General features: G+C 38.0%; 3 protein-coding genes across 3 annotated transcripts; all 3 read left to right on the top strand.

Annotated features, from left to right (window-relative positions):
* Window positions 1-389: 389 nt before the first annotated feature.
* LOC125124038 (olfactory receptor 5L1-like) lies at window positions 390-1,328 on the top strand. The gene has a single exon (XM_047774214.1). The coding sequence runs from the start codon at window positions 390-392 to the stop codon at window positions 1,326-1,328; it is 939 nt and encodes a 312-aa protein (XP_047630170.1).
* Window positions 1,329-8,732: 7,404 nt separating this feature from the next.
* On the top strand, window positions 8,733-9,686 carry LOC125124037 (olfactory receptor 5L1-like). The gene has a single exon (XM_047774213.1). The coding sequence runs from the start codon at window positions 8,733-8,735 to the stop codon at window positions 9,684-9,686; it is 954 nt and encodes a 317-aa protein (XP_047630169.1).
* Window positions 9,687-19,766: 10,080 nt separating this feature from the next.
* LOC125124036 (olfactory receptor 5D18-like) lies at window positions 19,767-20,708 on the top strand. The gene has a single exon (XM_047774212.1). The coding sequence runs from the start codon at window positions 19,767-19,769 to the stop codon at window positions 20,706-20,708; it is 942 nt and encodes a 313-aa protein (XP_047630168.1).
* Window positions 20,709-22,296: the final 1,588 nt, after the last annotated feature.

Genomic DNA, 22,296 nt, shown 5'->3' with positions numbered 1-22,296 from the left:
TTCAGTTGCGTTTAATGAGTCTGCCATTAAAAAGATATTTGAATTTCATAAAAAATATGGCAAATTAAATTACATTGGATGTCTTTCAGGTGGTTCAATTCCAAGCTTTAAATTGTGTAGAACAGATTAAGGAGTTATACAGGCTCATATGAATATCATAGATTCTCTGAGATTTGTAAATAAAACTGTGAGCTGTATGCATTTGTGTGTTGTAAAATCTGAACTTTTCCTAAACTTCACACTGGCCTATTTATTTGCTAAAAAAAAAAAAAAAAAAAGTTAATCTTATTTATTTTCATGTGTGTTTTTGAAGAGTCAAAACTGGACTGGGATGATATAATGACAAATAACTACTAATATTTTTCTCCAACCTCAACAGTATGGGGTCCATGGGCAAGGAAAACTGCACCTCTGTCACAGAGTTCCTTCTCCTTGGATTCTCCGAGGTCCCCGAGTTGAGGGTCTTCCTCGTCCTGGTGTTTCTTGTCATCTACGGAGTCACCGTCCTGGGTAACCTGGGCATGGTTGGGCTGATTCAGGTCAGCCCTCGACTCCACACCCCCATGTACTTCTTCCTCAGCCACTTGTCCTTTGTGGATTTCTCTTATTCCACCATCATTGTGCCCAAGATGCTGGCTAACATCATAAACAAAGACAAAGCCATTTCCTTCCTGGGGTGTGTTGTGCAATTCTACTTGTTTTGCTTATGTGTGGTAACTGAGGTCATCCTGCTGGCCGTGATGGCCTATGACCGCTTTGTGGCCATCTGCAACCCCCTCTTGTACAAGGTCACCATGTCCCGAAATGTCTGTGTGGAGCTGGTGTCTTGTTGCTACCTGTGTGGGACTGTGTGTTCTCTGATTCACCTGCGTTTAGCTCTTAAGATCCCATCCTACAGATCAAATGTGATCAACCACTTCTTTTGTGATCTGCCCCCTCTCTTATCTCTTGCTTGCTCTGATGTCACTATGAATCAACTGGTGTTGTACATTGTGGCCACGTTCAATGAGACCATCTCCAGTGTCATCATCCTCACCTCCTACTTGTTCGTTCTCATCACCATCCTGAGGATGCACTCTGCGGAGGGAAGGTCCAAAGCCTTTTCCACCTGTGCCTCCCACCTCACAGCCATCATTGTCTTTCATGGAACAATCCTTTTCATTTATTGCCGACCCAATTCTGGCAACAAGAGTATGGCCACTGACAAAGTGGCCACGGTGTTCTACACTGTGGTGATACCCATGCTGAATCCCCTGATCTACAGTCTGAGGAACAAGGATGTGAAAGAAGCGCTCAGAAGAGTATTTTCCCAGAGAACATTTTCCTAGCAGGGCTCAGGGTTCCAAAGTGAAGCTGGAGGAAGTATGAAATGATGGGCTGCCCTGTTGGAAGAGGGAGAAGAGTGAAGGGGTGGGTAGCTGTGGATGAGTCTTTTTGATTCAATTATCTTTGTGCCTTGTTAATTTACAAGGGAGGCATTGAGAATGCTTCAAATTCTGTAGCCTACTTTGCTTTTATGCAATCTAAAATGTTTGAAATGCATCTCAGCAATGAATTTTTAAGACATGCATTTAGTTTGCTGTAAAACGTTCTTAAGTTTAATGAAGAACTCACATTTTAGTTCAGTATCCATTATGAAAACTAATTTATTTCAAAATTTAATTTCTGTTCTTTTACAATTAAGGCTAAATCTTCGTCAGCAGATTCCCTTTTTTCATTTCTCTTTAACTGTCCCTCCTTTCCCCCATCCTATCCCCCTCCCCCCCACCTTTTTTAACCTTTGGAGACTTGAAAAGAAAGCAGCTAGCAAGGGCGTCTGGGGATTCAGTTTACAAATCCCAGCAGCAGCAGCACAGCCCAAGAAATAGAAGACCTGCCATGAAAATAGAACATAAAGCAACAGGGGACTTGCAACTTATGAGGCTAAGAAAGAGATTCTTTTTATCTCTTCATGCCTCCCTCAGAGTACATAAATCTCTATAACTGAATACTGAAATACACCTCAGGATTCTTCACACTTCATTTTGTTATGGTATTTATAGATGCACTTGATTCTTTATAAAATTTATAAATGCAGAGTGTTAGACCACAGCTGTCAACCCCTAAGGCCTACCTACGTAAAATTACATGGTTTTATAGTATACGTTAGATCTACTGCTTTCCCTACTATTTCTATAAATTGAAAAGTCTTATATTTTCCTTGGCCGATTGTAACCATAGTAACAAAGATGAGACTTTCTTTGGCAACTTGTCCCAAAGGAATTTTAGTCATCCATAATAAATTCTCTTCACAGTTGGTGACTTTGGTATAAGATAGATTGCAAAGGATGATTCAGAATTTGGAAAGGGGGTGAGGGAGAGGCATAAATTATTGGGCCATAGAGAATAGATACAGTGCTAAACTTCATTTCAATATTTTATGTCTTGGGTCAAATAAAATGACATTTATAGTACATAAATCAGCAAGGAAAAGCATATAAAGAAACATTGTCTCAATAATAATGTTTTAGATATTTAGACTAAGACTTCAGGAACATCCTAATGCTGATTTTATCCAAGAGTTAGGTTTACTTTTTGTATCAACCTAACCATGAGAGACAAGAGAGAAAAAATAAAAACAGCAGGATGTTTGAAAATGAAGTGTTTTAGTGTTCAATGATTTTTAACTCTTTTCTGTGAGGTTTCTATTCAAACACTTTGCTCACATTTCCACTGGGTGTTGATATTTTTTGTAATGAATGAAAGATATTTTGCATCTTAAAAGCCTTAACCGCTAAGGTTGATATTTACAAAATACCATAATTTGGTAATGTCATTTAGTTTTATGTAATAGGCATGCTTTTTGATCTGTAGTTTTCATTTTTATATATTTATATTCATTATTTGGTAATTTGAAGAATGAGTGCAATGAAAATAAATCTTGCTCCATTCTGTGTTTTATCTTAAATTTGTATGACTTTAGAACTTAAATCTTGGTAAGTATTAAGCTTATTATTTTCCTTTTTTTTTGTTTTTATCCTGTGTTTGTTAAATCAAAGAGTACTTACAAACTTTTCACCCAGCTCTCCTTCCCAAACTGTATAGTAATGTTCATGACATCATGTACTGAGAATTCTTTCCTTCCCTATTGCTATGTGATCTATCCATTGACATATATTAAATTCTTTAATAAATTGTATGCTTAATCTTGATCTTTCTGCCAGACCCAGGAAATATTCCATGGTCTCCAGCCTCATCTTCTTTTATTTTTCTTTAATAAAGAGTAAAGATACATTTTTTTTACAATGTTATATAACAAGCAAAGTGCAAAATTTTCTCTGCAAGACTGTGTGGTGTTATGCAAGTCTCATATATCCTCCCTCTCCTCTGTTAGCCATTGGCGTATTAAAAGACAGACAAACTACACTGTACCTCTAGCTGGATACAGTAATGAAGGGGTGACTTTTATAAAGAGTCAGATTTAAACTTCACACAGAATAGGAACACATTGTAGACTTGCTTGCAAATGTTTGCCATACAATAGATCTTTAACACTTATGCTCAAGAAGTAAATTAAATCAATCACATGAGCATTTGCTCATAGCAGATTAAAAAGGAACTTTGAAAAATATAATCAATACATAGTTTTTTTTTTTTAAAGAATGCTAAGAAAGGTTTTAAAGGAATTAAACATTTCAGAAAATACTCTACTGAAGAGATGGGGAAATCATTTTCATGGTTCAAGTGACTCCTATTCTGAAATTTTGTTCAATCCACTAACTCATTTGATTCTTTCAAAGTCACTTTGATGGTCTATGCATTCTGAGCAGAATCATTTTTGAACATACAAGAATTAGAGTTTGTTCAGGATATTTTTAGCCTACAGAAGATCATAATTTATAATAATGTCAGAAACTTCAAATTCAATATTTTTTTCTTTTGATTAAGTCACTTAGTAATAATATGTAACCTGGAAATATGCAAAATGAACGAGCAAGCAGACCACCACCAACAAAACACTAGTTCTATGCAGTTTTTGTCTATGTCAATCTCTGTAACTTTAGACCAATCCACCTGGACTCTGTGGCCTTAATTTCATCTACAACATTCATTTTGAAAGACAGGATTTGAACACTGGTCATTATCAGTTTAACTACATCAAATGGTTAGGGTTCAGCATTCTCACCCCACAGCTTCGCGAAACCAGAAATGCTAGCCAAAGTGTAAATATTGAAGTTAAGAAAGATGAATAAATTCTGATGATCTCATGTATAGCAATGTGACTATATTTAACAAGAATGTATTGTTTCCTTGGAACTTACTAAGAGGGTAGAACCTATCTTAAAAAAAAAGACGGTACTGAGAGCTGATAGATATGTTAATTAGTTTGAAAGTGTGATTCTTTCATGAAGTATATGTAGATCAGAACATCTTTTGTACAACTTAAACATGTATAATTTTGTTTATCAATTTTACCCAAATAAATACAAAAAATAAAGTTATAAAACAATATACTAGAAAAGAGAAACATTTGCTGAGTAACATGAATAACTTTTGCTATGACTTGTCATTATCCAAAAATTTTGGAGTCTGTGGAGATGATCGTGGAGCCTGTGGAGAAGACATTCAATCTTTTGATGAATGTTTCTATAAAATGCTTGTACAACTGCTAGTTGTATTTCTTTAGGTTTTCCAAGACACCAGAATTACATCCAAAAACAATGGTTAATTTTAACTGCTTATTTTGAGGCCTCTGAAAGATGAGACAAGCGATTTTCTCCAGGGTCCTGATGGCACAGGGAGGGGAAGACACTTGAGACTTAGCCTGTCGCCCAAACCAGGAAGCTCTCCGAGGCTGGACAAGGGGTCCTTCCAACCAGTAGGGTTGTCTGAATGTTTGAGAACATATGGATATTTTTACCATGTAAGGTATGTAAAAGATACCATAGGTTCAGTCATTTTTCATGAGAAAAGTCATTTGGGGGAAATTGTGGGCCTCTGCAAACATAAGTATCAGTGATAGCAAGTGCATACTTTCTACAGAGCTTTGTAGAGGAGGCCTGGCTTAGCCGAGGTCTACATAGCAGTGTCCCGAACAAGTGTTTCCTGGAATTCGGGGACCAGAAAGGCCCTGAGAGTTTTCAGGTATATGTGTTTCTGCTTATGTGAACTTTTAGAAGACGTGTGCATGGGAGAATAGGCTGGTTTTTGTACAAGATTGAATTGAAAAGAATTTAAATGACTCTTTTGGATAAATAGGAACAGGTCAGCTCTAAATAAGATTTTAGAGAATGAGGGAAAGAAGCTGATTCACAGGAGCAAAAAGAAAACAAAATGGGAAGAAATTATAAGGATAAAGATTTTAGAAACCGGAGTTCCTGTCGTGGCTCAGCAGAAACAAATCCGACCAGGAACCATGAGGTAGTGGGTTCGATCCCTGGCCTCACTCAGTGGGTTAAGGATCCGGCATTGCCGTGAGCTGTGGTGTAGGTTGCAGATGTGGCTCGGATCTGGTGTTGCTGTGGCTGTGGTGTAGGCTATAGCTCCAATTAGACACCTAGCCTGGGAACCTCCATATGCTGCCAGTGCAGCCCCAAAAAGACAAAAAAGAAAAAGAAAAAGAAAAGAAAAAGAAAAGAAAGGATTTTAGAAACCATGCTTCTCTGGTTTAATGATAATACAAAATGTTAAATCTATATAATAATACCATTTGGGATGAGGGACTAGATATTTAATTTGCACATTAGTCAAACAGAAGAACATGAGGGAGTTTCTGCTGTAACTCAGTGGGTTAAGAACCCAACTAGTATCCATGAGGATGAGGGTTTGATCCCTGGCCTTGTTCAGTGGGTTAAGGATCCTGTGTTGTCTCAAGCTGCAGTGTGTAGGTCACAGGTGATTATGGGACCTCTAACTTTTAGTGCTGAAACATCTAGAATCGGCTAGGTCTAAAGGGGTAGGAACAGAGATGATCTTGTCATAAATGTTTATCTTAGAAAAAAATCTTTATCATACAGGGATATGTTTGAGGGATTTCTTTCCATGACTTATAGCACTAAATTGAGCACAGTTTCAGGTGAACTGGGTGTGCTGATCACAATATTCTGAATTATCCCGATTATTAATACGTTACCCAATCGCCACATACTTTTTTCAAAACATTCTGCAGAGCAAAGTTTCATGATTTCTACCAACTCACTTTGGTATTTGAGAACTCTGGTATGACTTCAGACCCTATTGTCTCTAGGAAGGAGTTTTGAGTACAGACTTACTCCAAACTCAATAAATTAATCAGCTGTATTCATATATTTCATAATTGTAACATAATCCTTGCATCACAGAATGACTTTTGGGTGCAGTGTCCAATGCTCTACAAATCATTATGATCTCTGAAATGAATTATGTCCTATTATAACAACACACTTGGGATGATTTTTCCCCTGTTTGCATCTTATGAAAGTTAAAGGAGTCCCAAAGTGATTTTTTTTTTTTTTTGACATCTCATCCCACAGAGATCAATAATTTCTTGGAAGTTTAAGGACTATGGTTTCCAGGGATGCATGCACATAAAAACCTAAAACCTCTAACACTGGCCATCATAGCATTTTCAGAAACAGGGGAAGCAATGCCTATACTACTACAGGTTGGTTGAACTACACTCTATCTTGGGTGAATGGATTGAATATTATCTTGGGTCTAAAAGTTTGTTGGTTTTTCTCATGAGGGAAATTTATTATCACCATGTATCAGAGAAAAGGAATTTTTAAAAAGGGCAGTGATATTAGACCTAATTTTAAAAGTCTATATTTAGCCCTCTCTTAATTAAAGAGTGTCAAGAAATGCCAAGGTCGAAGCACTCCTTTATGAAAATATTTTCCATTTTTGGACTGAGAGATAATCTCCGTTGGGAATGGGAACAATATAATCTGCAGAACTAAATATCTTCTAAGGGCTATCAGTGTAAGAGGGCGAAGAGTGTAAAAAGATAGGGAAGCGTGCTTTATTTCTCTCTCCTTCCCCCTTCCTTCTCTCTCACTCTAACTCCATCCATGGAACCTGATGAAGACATCATGGAGATTGTCTTAGCCATCACTCTGATGCTGAGGGTGGGAAGGGAGGGTCCCCAGGACTGTTACAAAAGGGCACCGACATGAGAACCACCTCTGAAGCAGACAGGAGAGGAAGTACTTTGACCTTGTGCCAAAGGGACTTTGAGATGCATCTCCATAGCAGGTTTCTCACCCTTGGGATTGCTGACCTTTGGGAGCAGATCATATTTTGGTGTTTGCATGTGTTGTAGTGTGTGTGCAGAGTGGGGTTGGGGAGGGGATGCTCTCCAGTGCCTTGTAGAGTTGTAGAGTGTTTAGCATTGTTACTAAAGGTCTGGAGAGAGAATAAATGAGTAAGTTATTACCTTTTGTTGGCATTTTCAACATCAAAGGCTTTCGATATATTCCTTCTCTATTAAAAAAAATTACAGCACCCCATAACACTTAAGTTTTGTGAGAATTCAGGCCAGTTGTTTCATTGCTTTTTTAAAAAAGTAATTGGAATAGAATATTATGGGTGTGTTGAGAGTTAAATATACGATGAGATTTATGTGTAGATATACAATATTCTATTTTTTCAACATAGCTTTCTATTTTTTGACTTCCCATTTTATTATAGCCTTTTTCAAGTCATTAAAAGTTCTTCAGAAAGCTGCATAATATTCCATTTTATATATATATATATATATATATATATATATATATACACACACTGTAACTTTGACCATTTCCTATAGTTTTACACATTATTTCTAAGTTTTGCTATTATAAATAATGCCAAGATGATGCAGCAAGCATTTCTATTAATTACATATTCATGTATTTGATTAGTTCTTCAAATAGATTTAAGACAGTGAATTTCTTTGTAAAGTAGATCTTTATAAGTTACAAGACTCACAGTTTCAGAAAGTTTGAAAATGAGTACCAATTCTCTGAACAACGACAGACCTTGTATAGCCTCATTAGCAAATCACTAAATTCATTTTTCAGGAAAATACTGCTATGGTATAAAAACTACTTTCCCCATTAAAAATATTGCAAAAATGAACACTTGTGGCTGAACAATAGTAATAGGCATGTTTCACATAATTTCAGTGGAAAAAAAGATTACAATGTGTTATTTTTATTTTTTTTATATAATGATTTTTATTTTTATTTCATTACAGCTGGTTTACAGTGTTCTGTCAATTTTCTACCGCACAGCATGGTGACCCAGTTGCACATACATGTATACATTATTTTTTCTCACATGATCATGCTCCATCATAAGTGCAATGAGCTGTTTTTAGTTAAATTATTTCTAGGAGCTGTAATATTTCTAATATTAAAGAGTCTGCCAATAAAAAGGAATTTGAATGTCCTAAAACAAAATGGCTAATTAAATAATATTGGATGTCTTCCTAATAATTCAGTTACAAGCTCTAAATTCTGTAGAACTGGTTTAAGGAATCATACAGACAGTTATGGATGTGACTGCTTTTGTATAATTTGTGAGTTAAAGTATGAGCTGTACGCATTTGTGTGCTACAATGTCTGAATTTTTCCTGAACGTCCAAAAGCAATGTTCCATTTCTCTACTGAAGAAATTTAACTCTTCCATTTATTCTCATGTCTTCTTTAGGATGGAGTCAAAAACTGAATTTGTGATGATATAATCAAAAATAACCGCTAATATTTTTCTCCAGCCTCAACAGTATGGGGTCCATGGGCAAGGAAAACTGCACCTGTGTCACAGAGTTCCTTCTCCTTGGATTCTCCGAGGTCCCCGAGTTGAGGGTCTTCCTCTTCCTGGTGTTTCTTGTCATCTACGGAGTCACCGTCCTGGGTAACCTGGGCATGGTTGGGCTGATTCAGGTCAGCCCTCGACTCCACACCCCCATGTACTTCTTCCTCAGCCACTTGTCCTTTGTGGATTTCTCTTACTCCACCATCATTGTGCCCAAGATGCTGGCTAACATCATAAACAAAGACAAAGCCATTTCCTTCCTGGGGTGTGTTGTGCAATTCTACTTGTTTTGCTTATGTGGGATAACTGAGGTCATCCTGCTGGCCGTGATGGCCTATGACCGCTTTGTGGCCATCTGCAACCCCCTCTTGTACAAGGTCACCATGTCCCGAAATGTCTGTGTGGAGCTGGTGTCTTGTTGCTACCTGTGTGGGACTGTGTGTTCTTTGATTTACCTGTGTTTAACTCTAAAGATCCCATCCTACAGATCAAATGTGATCAACCACTTCTTTTGTGATCTGCCCCCTCTCTTACCTCTTGCTTGCTCTGATGTCACTATGATTCAACTAGTGATATACATTGTGGCCACGTTCAATGAGACCATCTCCAGTGTCATCATCCTCACCTCCTACTTGTTCGTTCTCATCACCATCCTAAGGATGCACTCTGCGGAGGGACGGTCCAGAGCCTTCTCCACCTGTGCCTCCCACCTCACGACCATCGCTGTCTTACAGGGAACAATCCTTTTCATTTATTGCCGACCCAATTCTGGCATCAGTAGTGTGGCCACTGACAAAGTGGCCACGGTGTTCTACGCTGTGGTGATTCCCATGCTGAACCCCCTGATCTACAGTCTGAGGAACAAGGATGTGAAAGAAGCGCTCAGAAAAGTAGTGGAGTCAAAAAGATTTTCCCAGAGAACATTTTCCTAGTGGGACTCAGGGTTCCAAAGTGAGGCTGGTGGGACTGTATAATGATGGGCTGCAGTGCTGCGAGTGGGAAACAGTTAAGAAGCGAGGAGCAATAGTGAGGTTTTCATTCACTTATCTTTCTGCCTTGTCAGTTTGCATGCTTAGGATTGAGCATATTTCAAAATTTGAAGCCTATTTCTTTCCTTTATTTAATCTAAAATATAGTAAAAGGATCTGGGGAATGGATGTTAAAACTTGCTGTAAAGCATTCATAAGTTTAATGAGGCACTCACATTTTATTTCAGTATCCATTATGGAAACGTAAGTTTATTTCCAAGTTGAATACATGTTATTTTACAATGAAGGACTCACCTTGTTAGTTTAAGTACAGAACGAGGTTCCCACAAGTGTATATATTCTGTTTGTGTTTTATTTCTTGCTTCCTTTATTATTTTTTCTTGTTGCCATTGCTGTGTCAAGTATTTTTGAGACTTTATATATCATCACATCTGAAAAAATTGAGACATTAATGATAACTAACTCACAGAAATCTTAAGAAAGTTGAATAATTTTAGGTCATGTGCAAATAGGTTAGAACAATCCCCAGATCATAACTAGCTCTCTTTCTCCATCTCTTGTGTCTGTGTTTCTTTCGCTTTGTCTCTCTCTGTGTCAGTGTATGTTCGTATACACAAGCATATGTCATTTTATTGCACTTCACATATATTTTGTGTTTTTTTTTAATCTAAATTCAATGCTTGTGGTAACTATGCACTAAGTATATTTCAGCCATTTTTTTCCCAAAATAAATTATTCACCTCATGTCTCTTTATCACATTTTGTTAACTCTGGCAATATTTCAAATTTCTTCATTATTCTGTCATTATTGTGATTGGTAATTAATGATGATTGATTTACTGTACCAAAAAATTAAAGTCTCTGGTGATGGGTAGCAATTTTTAGAAATCAAATATTTTTCAGTTAAAATATATACAGTGTTTTTTTAGACATAATGCTGGTGAACACTGAATAGACTAGAGTAGAGTATAAACATAACTTCTATAAGCACTGGCAAACCAAAAAAAAAAAATCTATCTTTATTTGAATAATTGCTTTCATGCTATGGTCTGGAACCCAGATTCCAATATCTCCTAGGTAGTATGCCTCTGTGTGTGTGTGTGTGTGTGTGTGTGTGTATTCATAATGACTTAATAACTGTTGTAATGAGGAGCAGGTAGAAAAAATATAAAGAAACATTTTCTCTGTAGCAATATATTTTGAATATGATAAGACTGCAGAAAACATCCTAATATTGATTATATCCAAGAGAAAGGTTTATTTTCTATGTCAACCTGAAAATTGGGACAAGAGAGAGAATAAATAAAAAGAGCAAGAGAAATATGAAACTGGAAGCATTTTAATGACCAATGGTTTGGAATATTTCTGTGAGGTTTCTGTTCACTTTGTTCAACGTTCCACTGGGAGTTACTGTTTTTCAAAATGATTTACAAGACATTTTACAATTTAGAAGCGTTCACCTCTAGGGTAATACTTGCAAAAACACCATAATTTGGTAACGTCCTTTAATTTTATGTATTAAGTATGTTTTTGATCTGTAGTTTATATTTTTATGTAATTATACTCTCTGGCAATTTAAAATATAAATACAATGAAAGGAAATCCTGCTGCATTTTTACAGGGTATCTCAAATTTGTATGATATTTTAAGCTTAAATTTTAGGAAGTATTAAACTTAGTGGGTTTTGTTTATGTGTTTGCTAAATGAAGGGTGATTACAAATAAAGTTTCCAACTTCTTTTCCCAAACTATGTAGTAACGTTCACAGCAGAATTGATTAAGATTTCTTTTCTTCTCTCTTGGGATGTGATATATCCTTTAACATACACTAAATTGTTTAATAAATTATGTGCGTAGCATCCATCTTTCTGCCAGATGTTGAGTAATATCCTACAATCCCTGCCCAGTCTTATTTTTCTTTAATAGAGAACAAGGCTATATTAATTTATAATATTATTTTAACATTTAAGGTGCAAATTTTCCTCTACGACAGCCTGTGATATCATGTAGTTCTAATCTATCCTACTTCTCTTCTATTTGCCATTGTCATATTAAACATGGGAAGAACTATATTATGTCTCTAGCTGGATACCATAGTAATGGGGGGATGACATTTATAAAGGACAAAAAAAATTAAACCTCACATTGAATGGGACCAGACTGCAGTGGTCCTTGCCACTGTTTTGCCAAATAGTTAATCTTGTTTAGTACTCACTCTCTAAGACGTAAATTTAAATCAATCATATAAGCATCTGTTTATACCAGATTAAAAATAGCTTTTGAAAAGAATAATCAATACCTGGCAAAAAATAATGTTCAGAAAGTTTTAAAGTAAGAATTAAACGTTTCAAAAAATACCCTGTTAAAGAACTAGGGAATAATTGTTCAGAGTAAAAATGACCCATATTTTGAAATTTTAGAGTTTAATGATATGGGCACTCTAAGTGGAATCCAGCAGTGACCTCTCCCCATTCCCAAAGTACAAAGACCTTCTACATTCCTTCCCTCTTGTTTGAAAAGCTGAAATTTTCCAGGCCTCCCTCAGTAACGAATAGTAGGTGCAAGCATTTAATGATCAAGACAATAGCTAGGATGGCAGACTCACAGACTCAGTGGTACAGGTTCCTGGGTTGTTATGCAGGTACTCTAACTGCCACTAGAAGGAAAAATCCCTAACTTCTTCTTCCTGTTTAGGGCCACACCTGTGGCATATGGAATTTCCCAGGCTATGGGTCAAATTTGAGCTGCCACTGAGACCAAGGCCTCAGCCAGAGCAACGCTGAGCCTCATCCAAGGAGGAATCCGAGCCTCATCAGTGACCTATATTGCAATGTGTGACCATGCGTGTGGCAACACCAGATCCTTAACCCACTGAGTGAGGCTAAGGTTGAACATGCATTGTTAGTGGGCTCTTAACCCACTGAGCCACAATAAGATCTCCAAAAGCTAACTTCTTGATGACTAGACTGCGGTCATGACATAAGCTGCTCCATCTTGAGCAGTACTCATTCTATGGTACTGAAACTGGGCTTAAGAGACTGGAATTAACACTCTTGCTTATAATAATCTATGTCTCTGTGGACATAAAAATAATTCCAGCTTGTTCTGTCTGGAACTGTAAGCTGCCCACTAAAACTATCAGCAAAGAGATGCTTCAAACCCATGTTGACATCTTTCATCCTAAGACCTCAGTGCTTTTTCTCAGCATGAAGCACTTATAGAAGGTGGTCTTCCCTCCCTAATTCCATAGAAATGGAATGATATCTGATGGGTAGGGGTAGGGGGAACAGCTCTTTGTAGAAAATTACCCTACACAGGAAACCCCTTTTGCCTTGTCACTATAGCAAAGCTACATTGCAACTAAGGTGTTTTGTTGTTGTTGTTGTTGTTATGGTTGTTTTTTCCAAATGTCCCTGGTATGTAGAAGTTCCAGGGCCAAATATCAAATTCAGGCCACGGCAGCAACCTGAGCCATGGCAGTGACATCAGACCCTTAACCTTCTCTGCCACAGGGGAACTCCTGTAACTAAATTTATAACCAGAATCCCCTATGCTCTGCTCAACTCCAGCTCTGGCACTCTTTAAAACCTTTTGATCGTGCAACACCTTGCCATTAACATGTTGGTTCTTTCTGTACATTAAAGAAATAGAAATGAAGAATAAGTAATTAACAGATGACCAGATTGCGTCCCTAGTTCTCCTTCAGTCATCTGGAGAATAGAATCTAAAGAAGATCATGAGGATTCAACAAGCCTGTCTGTTGTGGGGGAAGGCTACAAGTCGGATTCCCTATCTCAATGGTTATCTGAGATTATTTCCCCTTTTTCCTTTCAGAATTTTCAGAGTTTGTTTTGAAGACATGAGCCCACTCTCTCCAAAGGCTGCCTGCATTCTGACTTAGAACCTCTTGGCATTGCTATTCAGGTGGTGAGCAGGGCCACCTAATTTCCATAACAGAAGCAGAGCCATCTTTTAAAATACAGGAGTTAGTGTTGTTCAGGATATTATCAGCCTACAGAAAACCATAATTTATACTTATAATGTTAATAACACCAAATTCAGTGTTTGATTTTTTTTTTAGTTTTTTAAATATACAAAACAAACAAATGAACAATGAAACATTCATTCCATTGCAGTTTTGTCCATGTCACTATCTGTGAGTCTAGTCAAATCCACCTGGACTCTGTGGCCTTCGTTTCATCCATAGTATTTATTCTGAAAGACGGCATTTGGACAGGAATCTCATTTTATTTTCAAATTAATCTTAACTTAGACATGAGTACCCTGAATGGGGATGCGAGGACACTGTTACTCAGTCTCAGGAATGCTATCTCTGAATACTTTTCAAGAAATCAGAATTACATCAGACCATAGTAAGTAATTTTACTTGCATGTTTGGAGGCCTCTGAAGAATAAGACAAATAATTTTCTCTAGGGTCCTGGTGGTACAGGGGATGAAAGCAAGTATAGAAGCCTTAGCCTCTCCCCAAAACCAAAAACGCTCTCCTGAGGCTGGACGGGGCTGCCTTTTCCACCTGCAAGGGTGTATGAAGGTCAGAGAAAATACGGATATTCTGTATCATATGTGGAATCTAAAAGACACCTTAGGTTCAGTTATTTATTCATGAGAAAAATCGTTTGGGAGAAATTTTGAGCCACTGCAAACATTAAGTATCAGGAACAGGAAGCACATACCTTCTACAGAGATTTGTAGAGGGGACCTGGCTTAGCTGAGGTCTACAAAGCAGTGTCCTGTACAAGTGTTCTCTGGGGGTGAGGAGCAGAAGGGCCCAGAATGTTTCCAAATATATATCTCTATGCCTCTGGGAAATTTTAGAAGAATTGAACAATGGCTAAGAGGCAGGCATTTTAAAAAACTGAATTAAAGTGAATCTTCTGGAGAAATAGAATCAGTAGGGTAAATTCTAAGTATGATTTTAAAGCATAGGAAAAAAGCTCATTCAGAGGAGCAAAAAGAAAAAAAATGAGAAGAAATTATAGGGATAAAAATTGTAGATCCCATGTTTTCCAGGTCTAAAGATAATATAGATTGTTTAATCTATATAATAACATCATTTGGGATAAAGGACTAGATGTTTAATTTGCACATAAGTCAGACAGAAGAACATGAAAATCTGCCAGATTTAAGAAATAAGGCAGCAGTGCTCAAACTCAGGGGATTATGCACCTCCCCTCCCATCCCAAAGAGATATCTGACAATTATATGGAGACATTTTTGATGTGTCACAAAGGACGGTCAAGGGTGAGGGTGATACTATCATCTCCTGGACAGAGGCCAGAGATACTGCTGTACATGGTACAAGGAACAGGGTAGCTCCCCACAAAAAGAATAATCCAGCATGAAACATCCGTAGTGCCAAGGCTGAGGAACTCTGAAAATGATCACTAAAGAATGTTATTAATAGTGGGAACTGACTTGGAATAATTATTTTCTGATTGATTCTTAAATCCTAGAATATCTGGGCACATAAAACCACCAAGAGCTCCCACTGTTTTCTGGGACCACTAACCTTTAGCGCTGAAACACCTATAGCAAGCTGAGTCTAGGGCTGTAGAAACAGAGATGATCTTAGAAATGTTAATCTTAGAAAGAAATCGTTGTTATAAAGGGATATGATTAAGGGAAGTCTTCATTTGTCTGATTTACAGCACTGAAACCCAGACAGTTCCAGGTGAACTGGGGTGGGCTGATGACCATAATATTTTGAATTATCTGTTATTATATCTTATACAATTGCCATGTACTTTCTCAAAACCTTCTGTGGATCAAAGCAAAAAGTAAATAGATTGAAAAGGCAGCAATGGGGAAAATAGTTGCTCTCCAGGTATCTGATAAAGGATTAATTTCCTGTATATATAAAGGAACTCAAAACTCAACAGCAAACAAACAAACAAATAAAAAACAAATACCCAAACAAAATAACTAACAGTCCCCTTAAAATGTTAGGTAAGGACATAATTTAGATGTTTCTTCTCAAGAGGTATGCAAATGGTCATTGGGTGATATAAAAGAAGAAAAATACTCATTGTTAGTAATCATCAGCGGAATATGCAAATCAAAACCATAATGAGATATCACCTCACATCTGTAAGGATGCTCATTATCAAAAAATAAGTGACAAGTGTAAATGAGGATATGGAGAAATTTGGGAACCTTTGTACCCTGTGGGGGGACGGAAAAGGGGCAGCTGTGGGGAAAATAGTATGCAGGGTTTTTATAACACAAAAAATAAATAACCATGTGATGCAGGATATTTATCCAAAATAATTGAAGATATGATTTCAAAGAGATATTAGCATTTCTGTGTTCACGGCAGAACTAGTCACAATAGCCAGGATGTGGAAACACACTAAATGTCTATGGACAAATCAGTGGATAAAGCAAATGCCACATATACATACAACCAAATACAATTCAGCCTTTAAAAAGATGGAAATTTAAAATTTGTGACCGCATGGATAAACCCTGAAGCCATCATGCTAAGTGCAATAAGCCAGTCCCAGAAAGACAAATACTGTATGACTCCACTTAGCTGATGTGTTGGATGTAATAAGTTCACAGACTCATAGAACGGGATGATCCCAGACAGAGGCCAGTGGAGGGGGAAGGGGGCGGTTACAAATCAAGGGGCATAAAGTTTCAGTTAAGCACGCTGAATAACTTCTAGAGCTGCACTGTACAGAAAAATCAGGAGATCCGGCTGTGATGCCACGGGATCGGCAGGGGCGTAGGCGGGCTGGGACGTGGATACAGCGTTGCTGTGGCTTAGTTAGCGGCTGCAGCTTGGATCTGATCCGTGGACTGGGCGCTCCAGATGCCTTGGGGCAGCCAAAACAAAAACAACAAAAAATCACATCTATCATCGAGAATACTGTGTTGTACACTGACAATCTCTTAAGAGGATAGTATCATGGCTGTGTTCTTACCACAATGAAATATTGTTTTTAAAGAGAAATATTAGTACGTTATGATCACTAAAATCTAAATTTTATTTGGATTCCATCATTTTTTTTTTCCATTAATGTGCTCTTTCTTTTCTGGGATCCCATCAAGGGAACCACATAGTATTGTCATCGATCTCACAAATTGCCTCTGATCTGAGATGATTTTACACTCTTTTCTTGTTTTTCTTGGCGTCGACAATTCTAAGGAGCACTGCTGAAGTATCCTATGGAATGCTTCCAAATATGGGTTTGCTTAATGATTTTCTCAAATTAACTTGGACTATGGGTTTGGAGGAAAGAATGTCACAGAGGTGAAGCTTTTCTCACCACATCATATCAGGGGATAAATTATATCCACATTCTACCACTGCTGAGGGTCACTTTGTCTTTTGCTTCAGGTAGAATTGGCCAAGTTTCTCTAAACTTGAATGTGGGATGTGAAATGCAGTTGAGGTAATAACACCTACTTCTCGAGTGTTCTTTTTCTTATTTAAATTTTACAGTTCATATATTTTGTCAGTGAATATGTATGATTTCTCTAATATCTAAATATCTAAAAATACTTAAAAGAATGGATGTCATGGTGTAATAGAGCAGAAGAGATATTTAAAAGGGACTAGATCATTTTCCCAACTTAATATTTAACTTTTGAAATAGGTCTGCTTAAATGATCATTAAATCATAATTACTTAAAGATGGAACTTCAAAAGTCTCCCATAGGTTAGCGTGGCAGTATGCGGACAGAGGGTTCTTTCCAGAATATTATAGTCACTCAGTTATCACTTGATAATGATAACATCTATAATTTCAGAGTTTTGATATCTGTAGGAAAATGATGACATGGCTGATAGAAGTGTCTTAAACAGATCAGTTTTCATATGAAGCGCCCGTAACTCTATTCCAGGTTTTCTAGTTTATAAGAGTTACATCATAGAATGATTACTGATTTTAATTGCTTATTTCATGGCTTTAAGAGAATGAGGCAACAGATATTCTCTAGGGCTTATGTCCCAGATGATGGGACTCTCGATGTAAGCATATATGCATCCCTGCCAACCAGGAGAGATCCTGCCTTGGCCATCAGCAGGTATGTTTTCAGATTCTATAGACAGATTAATATAAATTTCAATGTCGGTTATCTAGGAAAAAAAAACATGTGAAGGAACACTTAGCATTTAGATGTAGACAGTTCTTGAGAAATATTTAGTTATTGCAAAATTCACCTCTCTGAACATCAGAGAAGAGGAAATGTATGATCTATAAAACTTTGTATTAGAGGAAATGTATTTAGACTATAAAACTCTGCATTAGAGCCTCTGCATTACAGCCCTATAAACAACAGGTGGCTGGAATGGGGAGTTAGAAGAGCTCTGAGAACTTGGAGAAGGTGCATTTTTTGCTTGTACATGTTTTGAAGTAGTACTCAATCTAAAAAAGATAATTGCTTTAAAAAAAAAAATCAAAGTTCACACAAACTCTCTAGTGAAGAAAAAAAAAACAGAAAAGAAAAAGAAAAAGAGGCCATCCCTAACTAAGAATATAAAGCAGCCCTGAAAACAAAAGTTATAAGAAAACAGAGAAAAAAAACAGGAAATATTTTAATGTCCATATTTACTAGATTCACAGAAGTTTTTAAGTAACTTAAAAGAAGCATTTGGGTCACATAATATCCATTAGGTATAAACAAAGAGAACATGAGTTTAATATGAATTTTTAGGTGACTTAGATAAGTTAGCCATAGTTAAAGTACCTGGCTTTGTGATAGATTATCTTTTGAGGTTGTTTTTAGCATTCAAATTGATGCATTTGGGAAGGCATAGGGGCCTCAAGTGTCTCAGTTTTGCATATCATGTACTACCTTCCTGAGGAACCATCCAAAATCTATTTCTCGGAGTTCCTGCTGTAAAACAGTGGGTTAAAATCCAACTGTGTTAGCTCTGGTCACTGTGGAGGAGTGGGTTCAATTCCTGGCACTGTGCAGTGGGTTAAAGGATCCAGCACAGCTGTGGCTCAGATTCAGCCCTGGCCTGGGAACTTCCATATGCCTCAAGCATGGCCATGACAAAAATTCTTTCTTTGATTGTGGGACAAGAGAGAACCATATCAGAAATGATAGAGGAAGCGTTTCCCAGTATGGTAGGATCTTAGAGGTGTGCTCATCAGCTGCAGAAACATATTTCTTTTTTCTTGAGAAATGTCTTCAGAGTGTAGTACTACCTCTAGTATTTAATATCTCCTTCAAATGTAATATAGAGAAAGAATAAATATCCTCTATGTCATAAAGAGGCCAAAAAGGGAGAGAAGGGCCTAGGAAAGAGACATTTCTAAGTTAGAATCTTTACTATAGTTTGTTATTCTACCTGGGAGAGAAAATATTCTTAAATTCTCATTTCATCTTGATGCTGGTTTTCCAGTGTGATGAAAGTATTCTGGGGAACGTACTTTTCAAATAACCCCAAACCCCTTGATCTCGTATTTTTATTTGTAAATATTAAGAATCGCCATTGAGAACTCAACAATTCAGTAATTGTATTATTTTGCTTACAAATAGCTTTCGAAGAGTTACCACGTTTTGAAATTTTAGACATTTCGCTCATCTTCAAATTTTAGACATTTCATCTCAACATACCTAGAGAATATCTGACAGATATTTTGTTCCATCGCCCAGTTGTGGTCAAGAATAGTTAACCAGAGTTCCCGTCGTGGCGCAGTGGTTAACGAATCCGACTAGGAACCATGAGGTTGCAGGTTCGATCCCTGCCCTTGCTCAGTGGGTTAACGATCTGGCGTTGCCGTGAGCTGTGGTGTAGGTTGCAGACGCAGCTCGGATCCCGCTTTGCTGTGGCTCTGGCGTAGGCCAGTGACTACAGCTCCGATTCAACCCGTAGCCTGGGAACCTCCATATGCCGCAGGAGCGGCCCAAGAAATAGCAATAACAACAACAAAAGACAAAAGACAAAAAAAAAAAAAAAAGAATAGTTAGCCAAGTGTCTCATTTCATCACACTCCTCGATATTTTTGTTTTCAGGACAGATTCAGATTCTGACAAACAGAGACCATGATACCGTCAGAAAGAAACAAAAGCGGGGCCACGTTCACGCTCTTGGGCTTCTCCGATTCCCCAGAACTGCAGGTCCCTCTCTTCTTGATATTTCTGGCCATCTACAGTGTCACAGCTGTGGGGAATCTTGGGATGATGTTCATCATCCAAATTAACCCCAAACTGCACACGCCCATGTACTTTTTCCTCAGCCACCTCTCCTTTGTGGATTTCTGCTATTCCTCCATAGTTGCTCCCAAGACCATGGTAAACCTAGTGGTAGAAGACAGAACCATTTCACTGGTAGGCTGTGTGATACAATTCTTTTTCTTCTGTACCTTCGTGGTGACTGAATCCTTTGTATTAGCAGTGATGGCCTATGACCGCTTCGTGGCCATTTGCAACCCTCTGCTCTACACAGGGGCCATGTCCCCGAAACGCTGTGTCCTGCTTGTCATGGGATCATATGCCTGGGGTGTGGCCTGCTCCTTGATACTCACATGCTCTGTTACCCCATTATCCTTCTGTGGTTTCAACACAATCAATCACTTCTTCTGTGAATTCTCCGCTCTGCTCTCCCTCTCTTGCTCTGACACCTCTCTCAACCAGTTGCTGCTTTTCATCTTTGCCACCTTTAATGAGGTCAGCACACTCTTCCTTATTCTCCTTTCGTACGTCTTTATCGTTGTCACCATCCTCAAGATGCCCTCGGCCACAGGTCGCCGCAGAGCCTTCTCTACCTGTGCCTCCCACCTGACCGCCATCACCATCTTCCACGGCACCATCCTCTTCCTCTACTGTGTGCCCAGCTCCCAAAACTCCAGGCACACTGTCAAAGTGGCCTCTGTGTTTTACACAGTGGTGATCCCCATGCTGAATCCCCTCATCTACAGTCTGAGGAACAAGGACGTCAAGGACACGATCAGCAAAATAATGGACACGAACGTTTTTTCTCATTGAGCACAATAGTTGAGTCTGTCCTTGACATGTAAATAAAATGTGTCTCTTAAGGTTCCTTTTTCAGTATGACGTTAAAATCAATGATGTGGTCATGTTGTATAACGGCAAGAATGTGTATTTTGGCTCAAAGAGACCAAGCCTGTCTCTCTTTCTTACTTACTGGGAAGAAAATCAGCCATCTTGCAAATCTTTAATTTTTCATCGAAAAATTGGAGACTGCATAAACTCATCTGATGGTGAAGATTAGAAAACACTGTAGATAGATATCATGTGGAATATATTGTATAAGTTTAATAAATATTAAATTCATCCACCTCTCTTGTACCTAGAATAAATCAGGCTCTCAATCAACATGTGCATTTCACGTATAAAAGTCCAACTAGTAGTTAAGATAAAACTTAGTCTTTATCCCTTCAAGGAATGCAAATCTATTTTTGAAGGTAGGGTGGTGAAGAAAAGTGACCATTATATAAAGTTGAAGATAGTAAGCATCACTGAGGGTTTTTGAATAGGAAACGTATAAATCCCTTCATGAAATGAGAATTGTCTAAACCTTGCCTGGGACAACAGAAGAGTCAGAGTGTTAGGAGGTGTGTTTCAACAAGGTTGGAGTTTTATTGGGGAGACTAAAGCAGGGCAATCAAGGAGGAGAGAATGTAATACTGACTCAATGATCCAACACATTTTTAATTGAGAGAATACTGCCTAACGTGGGTGTATATATGTCTGCGTGTGTTTGAGTGTTTATGTGTGTGGTGTGGTGTATGCATGTTACGTGGCATGAATGGACGTTGATAAGACATGATCCATATTCTGAATGTGTTTTCAAAAGTGCTCCAGTGTGGCAGCATGACCAGCTAAGACGACAACAGAAGAGGCTTAAAAATGGTAGACTGGATCTCAGAAAATCACACATGCCAAAGAAAGTGTGAAGTGCTCTCTGCATTTTGTGTCATCATTCTGCCTATGAAGACATCAAAAACATTATCAATCCATTATGGCTTTTTTTTTTTTTTTTCTGGCCATCATGTCTGAATCCTCTTCACTAAAATCCTACTTTAAGAGCTTCCCGTCGTGGCTCAGGTGTTAACGGAGCTGACTAGGATCCATGAGGTTGCTCGTTCAATCCCTGGCCTCTCTCAGTGGCCTAAGGATCCAGTGTCGCCATAAGCTGTGGGGTAGCCACAGACGTGGCTTGGATCTGGTGTTGCTGTGGCTATAGTGTTGGCCAGCAGCTGTAGCTCCGATTCGACCCTTAGCCTGGAAACTTCTATATGCTGTGGCTAAGGCCCTTAAAAAAAAAAAAAAAAAAAAAAAAAAGCTTTGCTAATAGAAGGCCACTGAAGTGACATTGTGCCACTTTCAAGTCTCTGAGATGCCCCCTCTGTCCTTTCATAATCTCGGTCTTTTCATAATCCCAGTCTTTTTCATAATTTTTCAGTCCTTTTCCTAAGCACAGTCTCTTAGGGGAGCTGCCTGTGAACAAGCACAGACGAGCATATTGGATAATGAGAAACATGGTCCACACACTTATCATGTCACCAGGCATCCAGCCAACCTCTGGACGTGAGTGTGAGGCCCATTTGTC

This window comes from Phacochoerus africanus, chromosome 4 (genome assembly GCF_016906955.1).
Source record: "Phacochoerus africanus isolate WHEZ1 chromosome 4, ROS_Pafr_v1, whole genome shotgun sequence".
Classification (NCBI taxonomy): Eukaryota; Metazoa; Chordata; class Mammalia; order Artiodactyla; family Suidae; genus Phacochoerus; species Phacochoerus africanus.
This window is presented reverse-complemented; position numbering and strand designations above follow the sequence as displayed.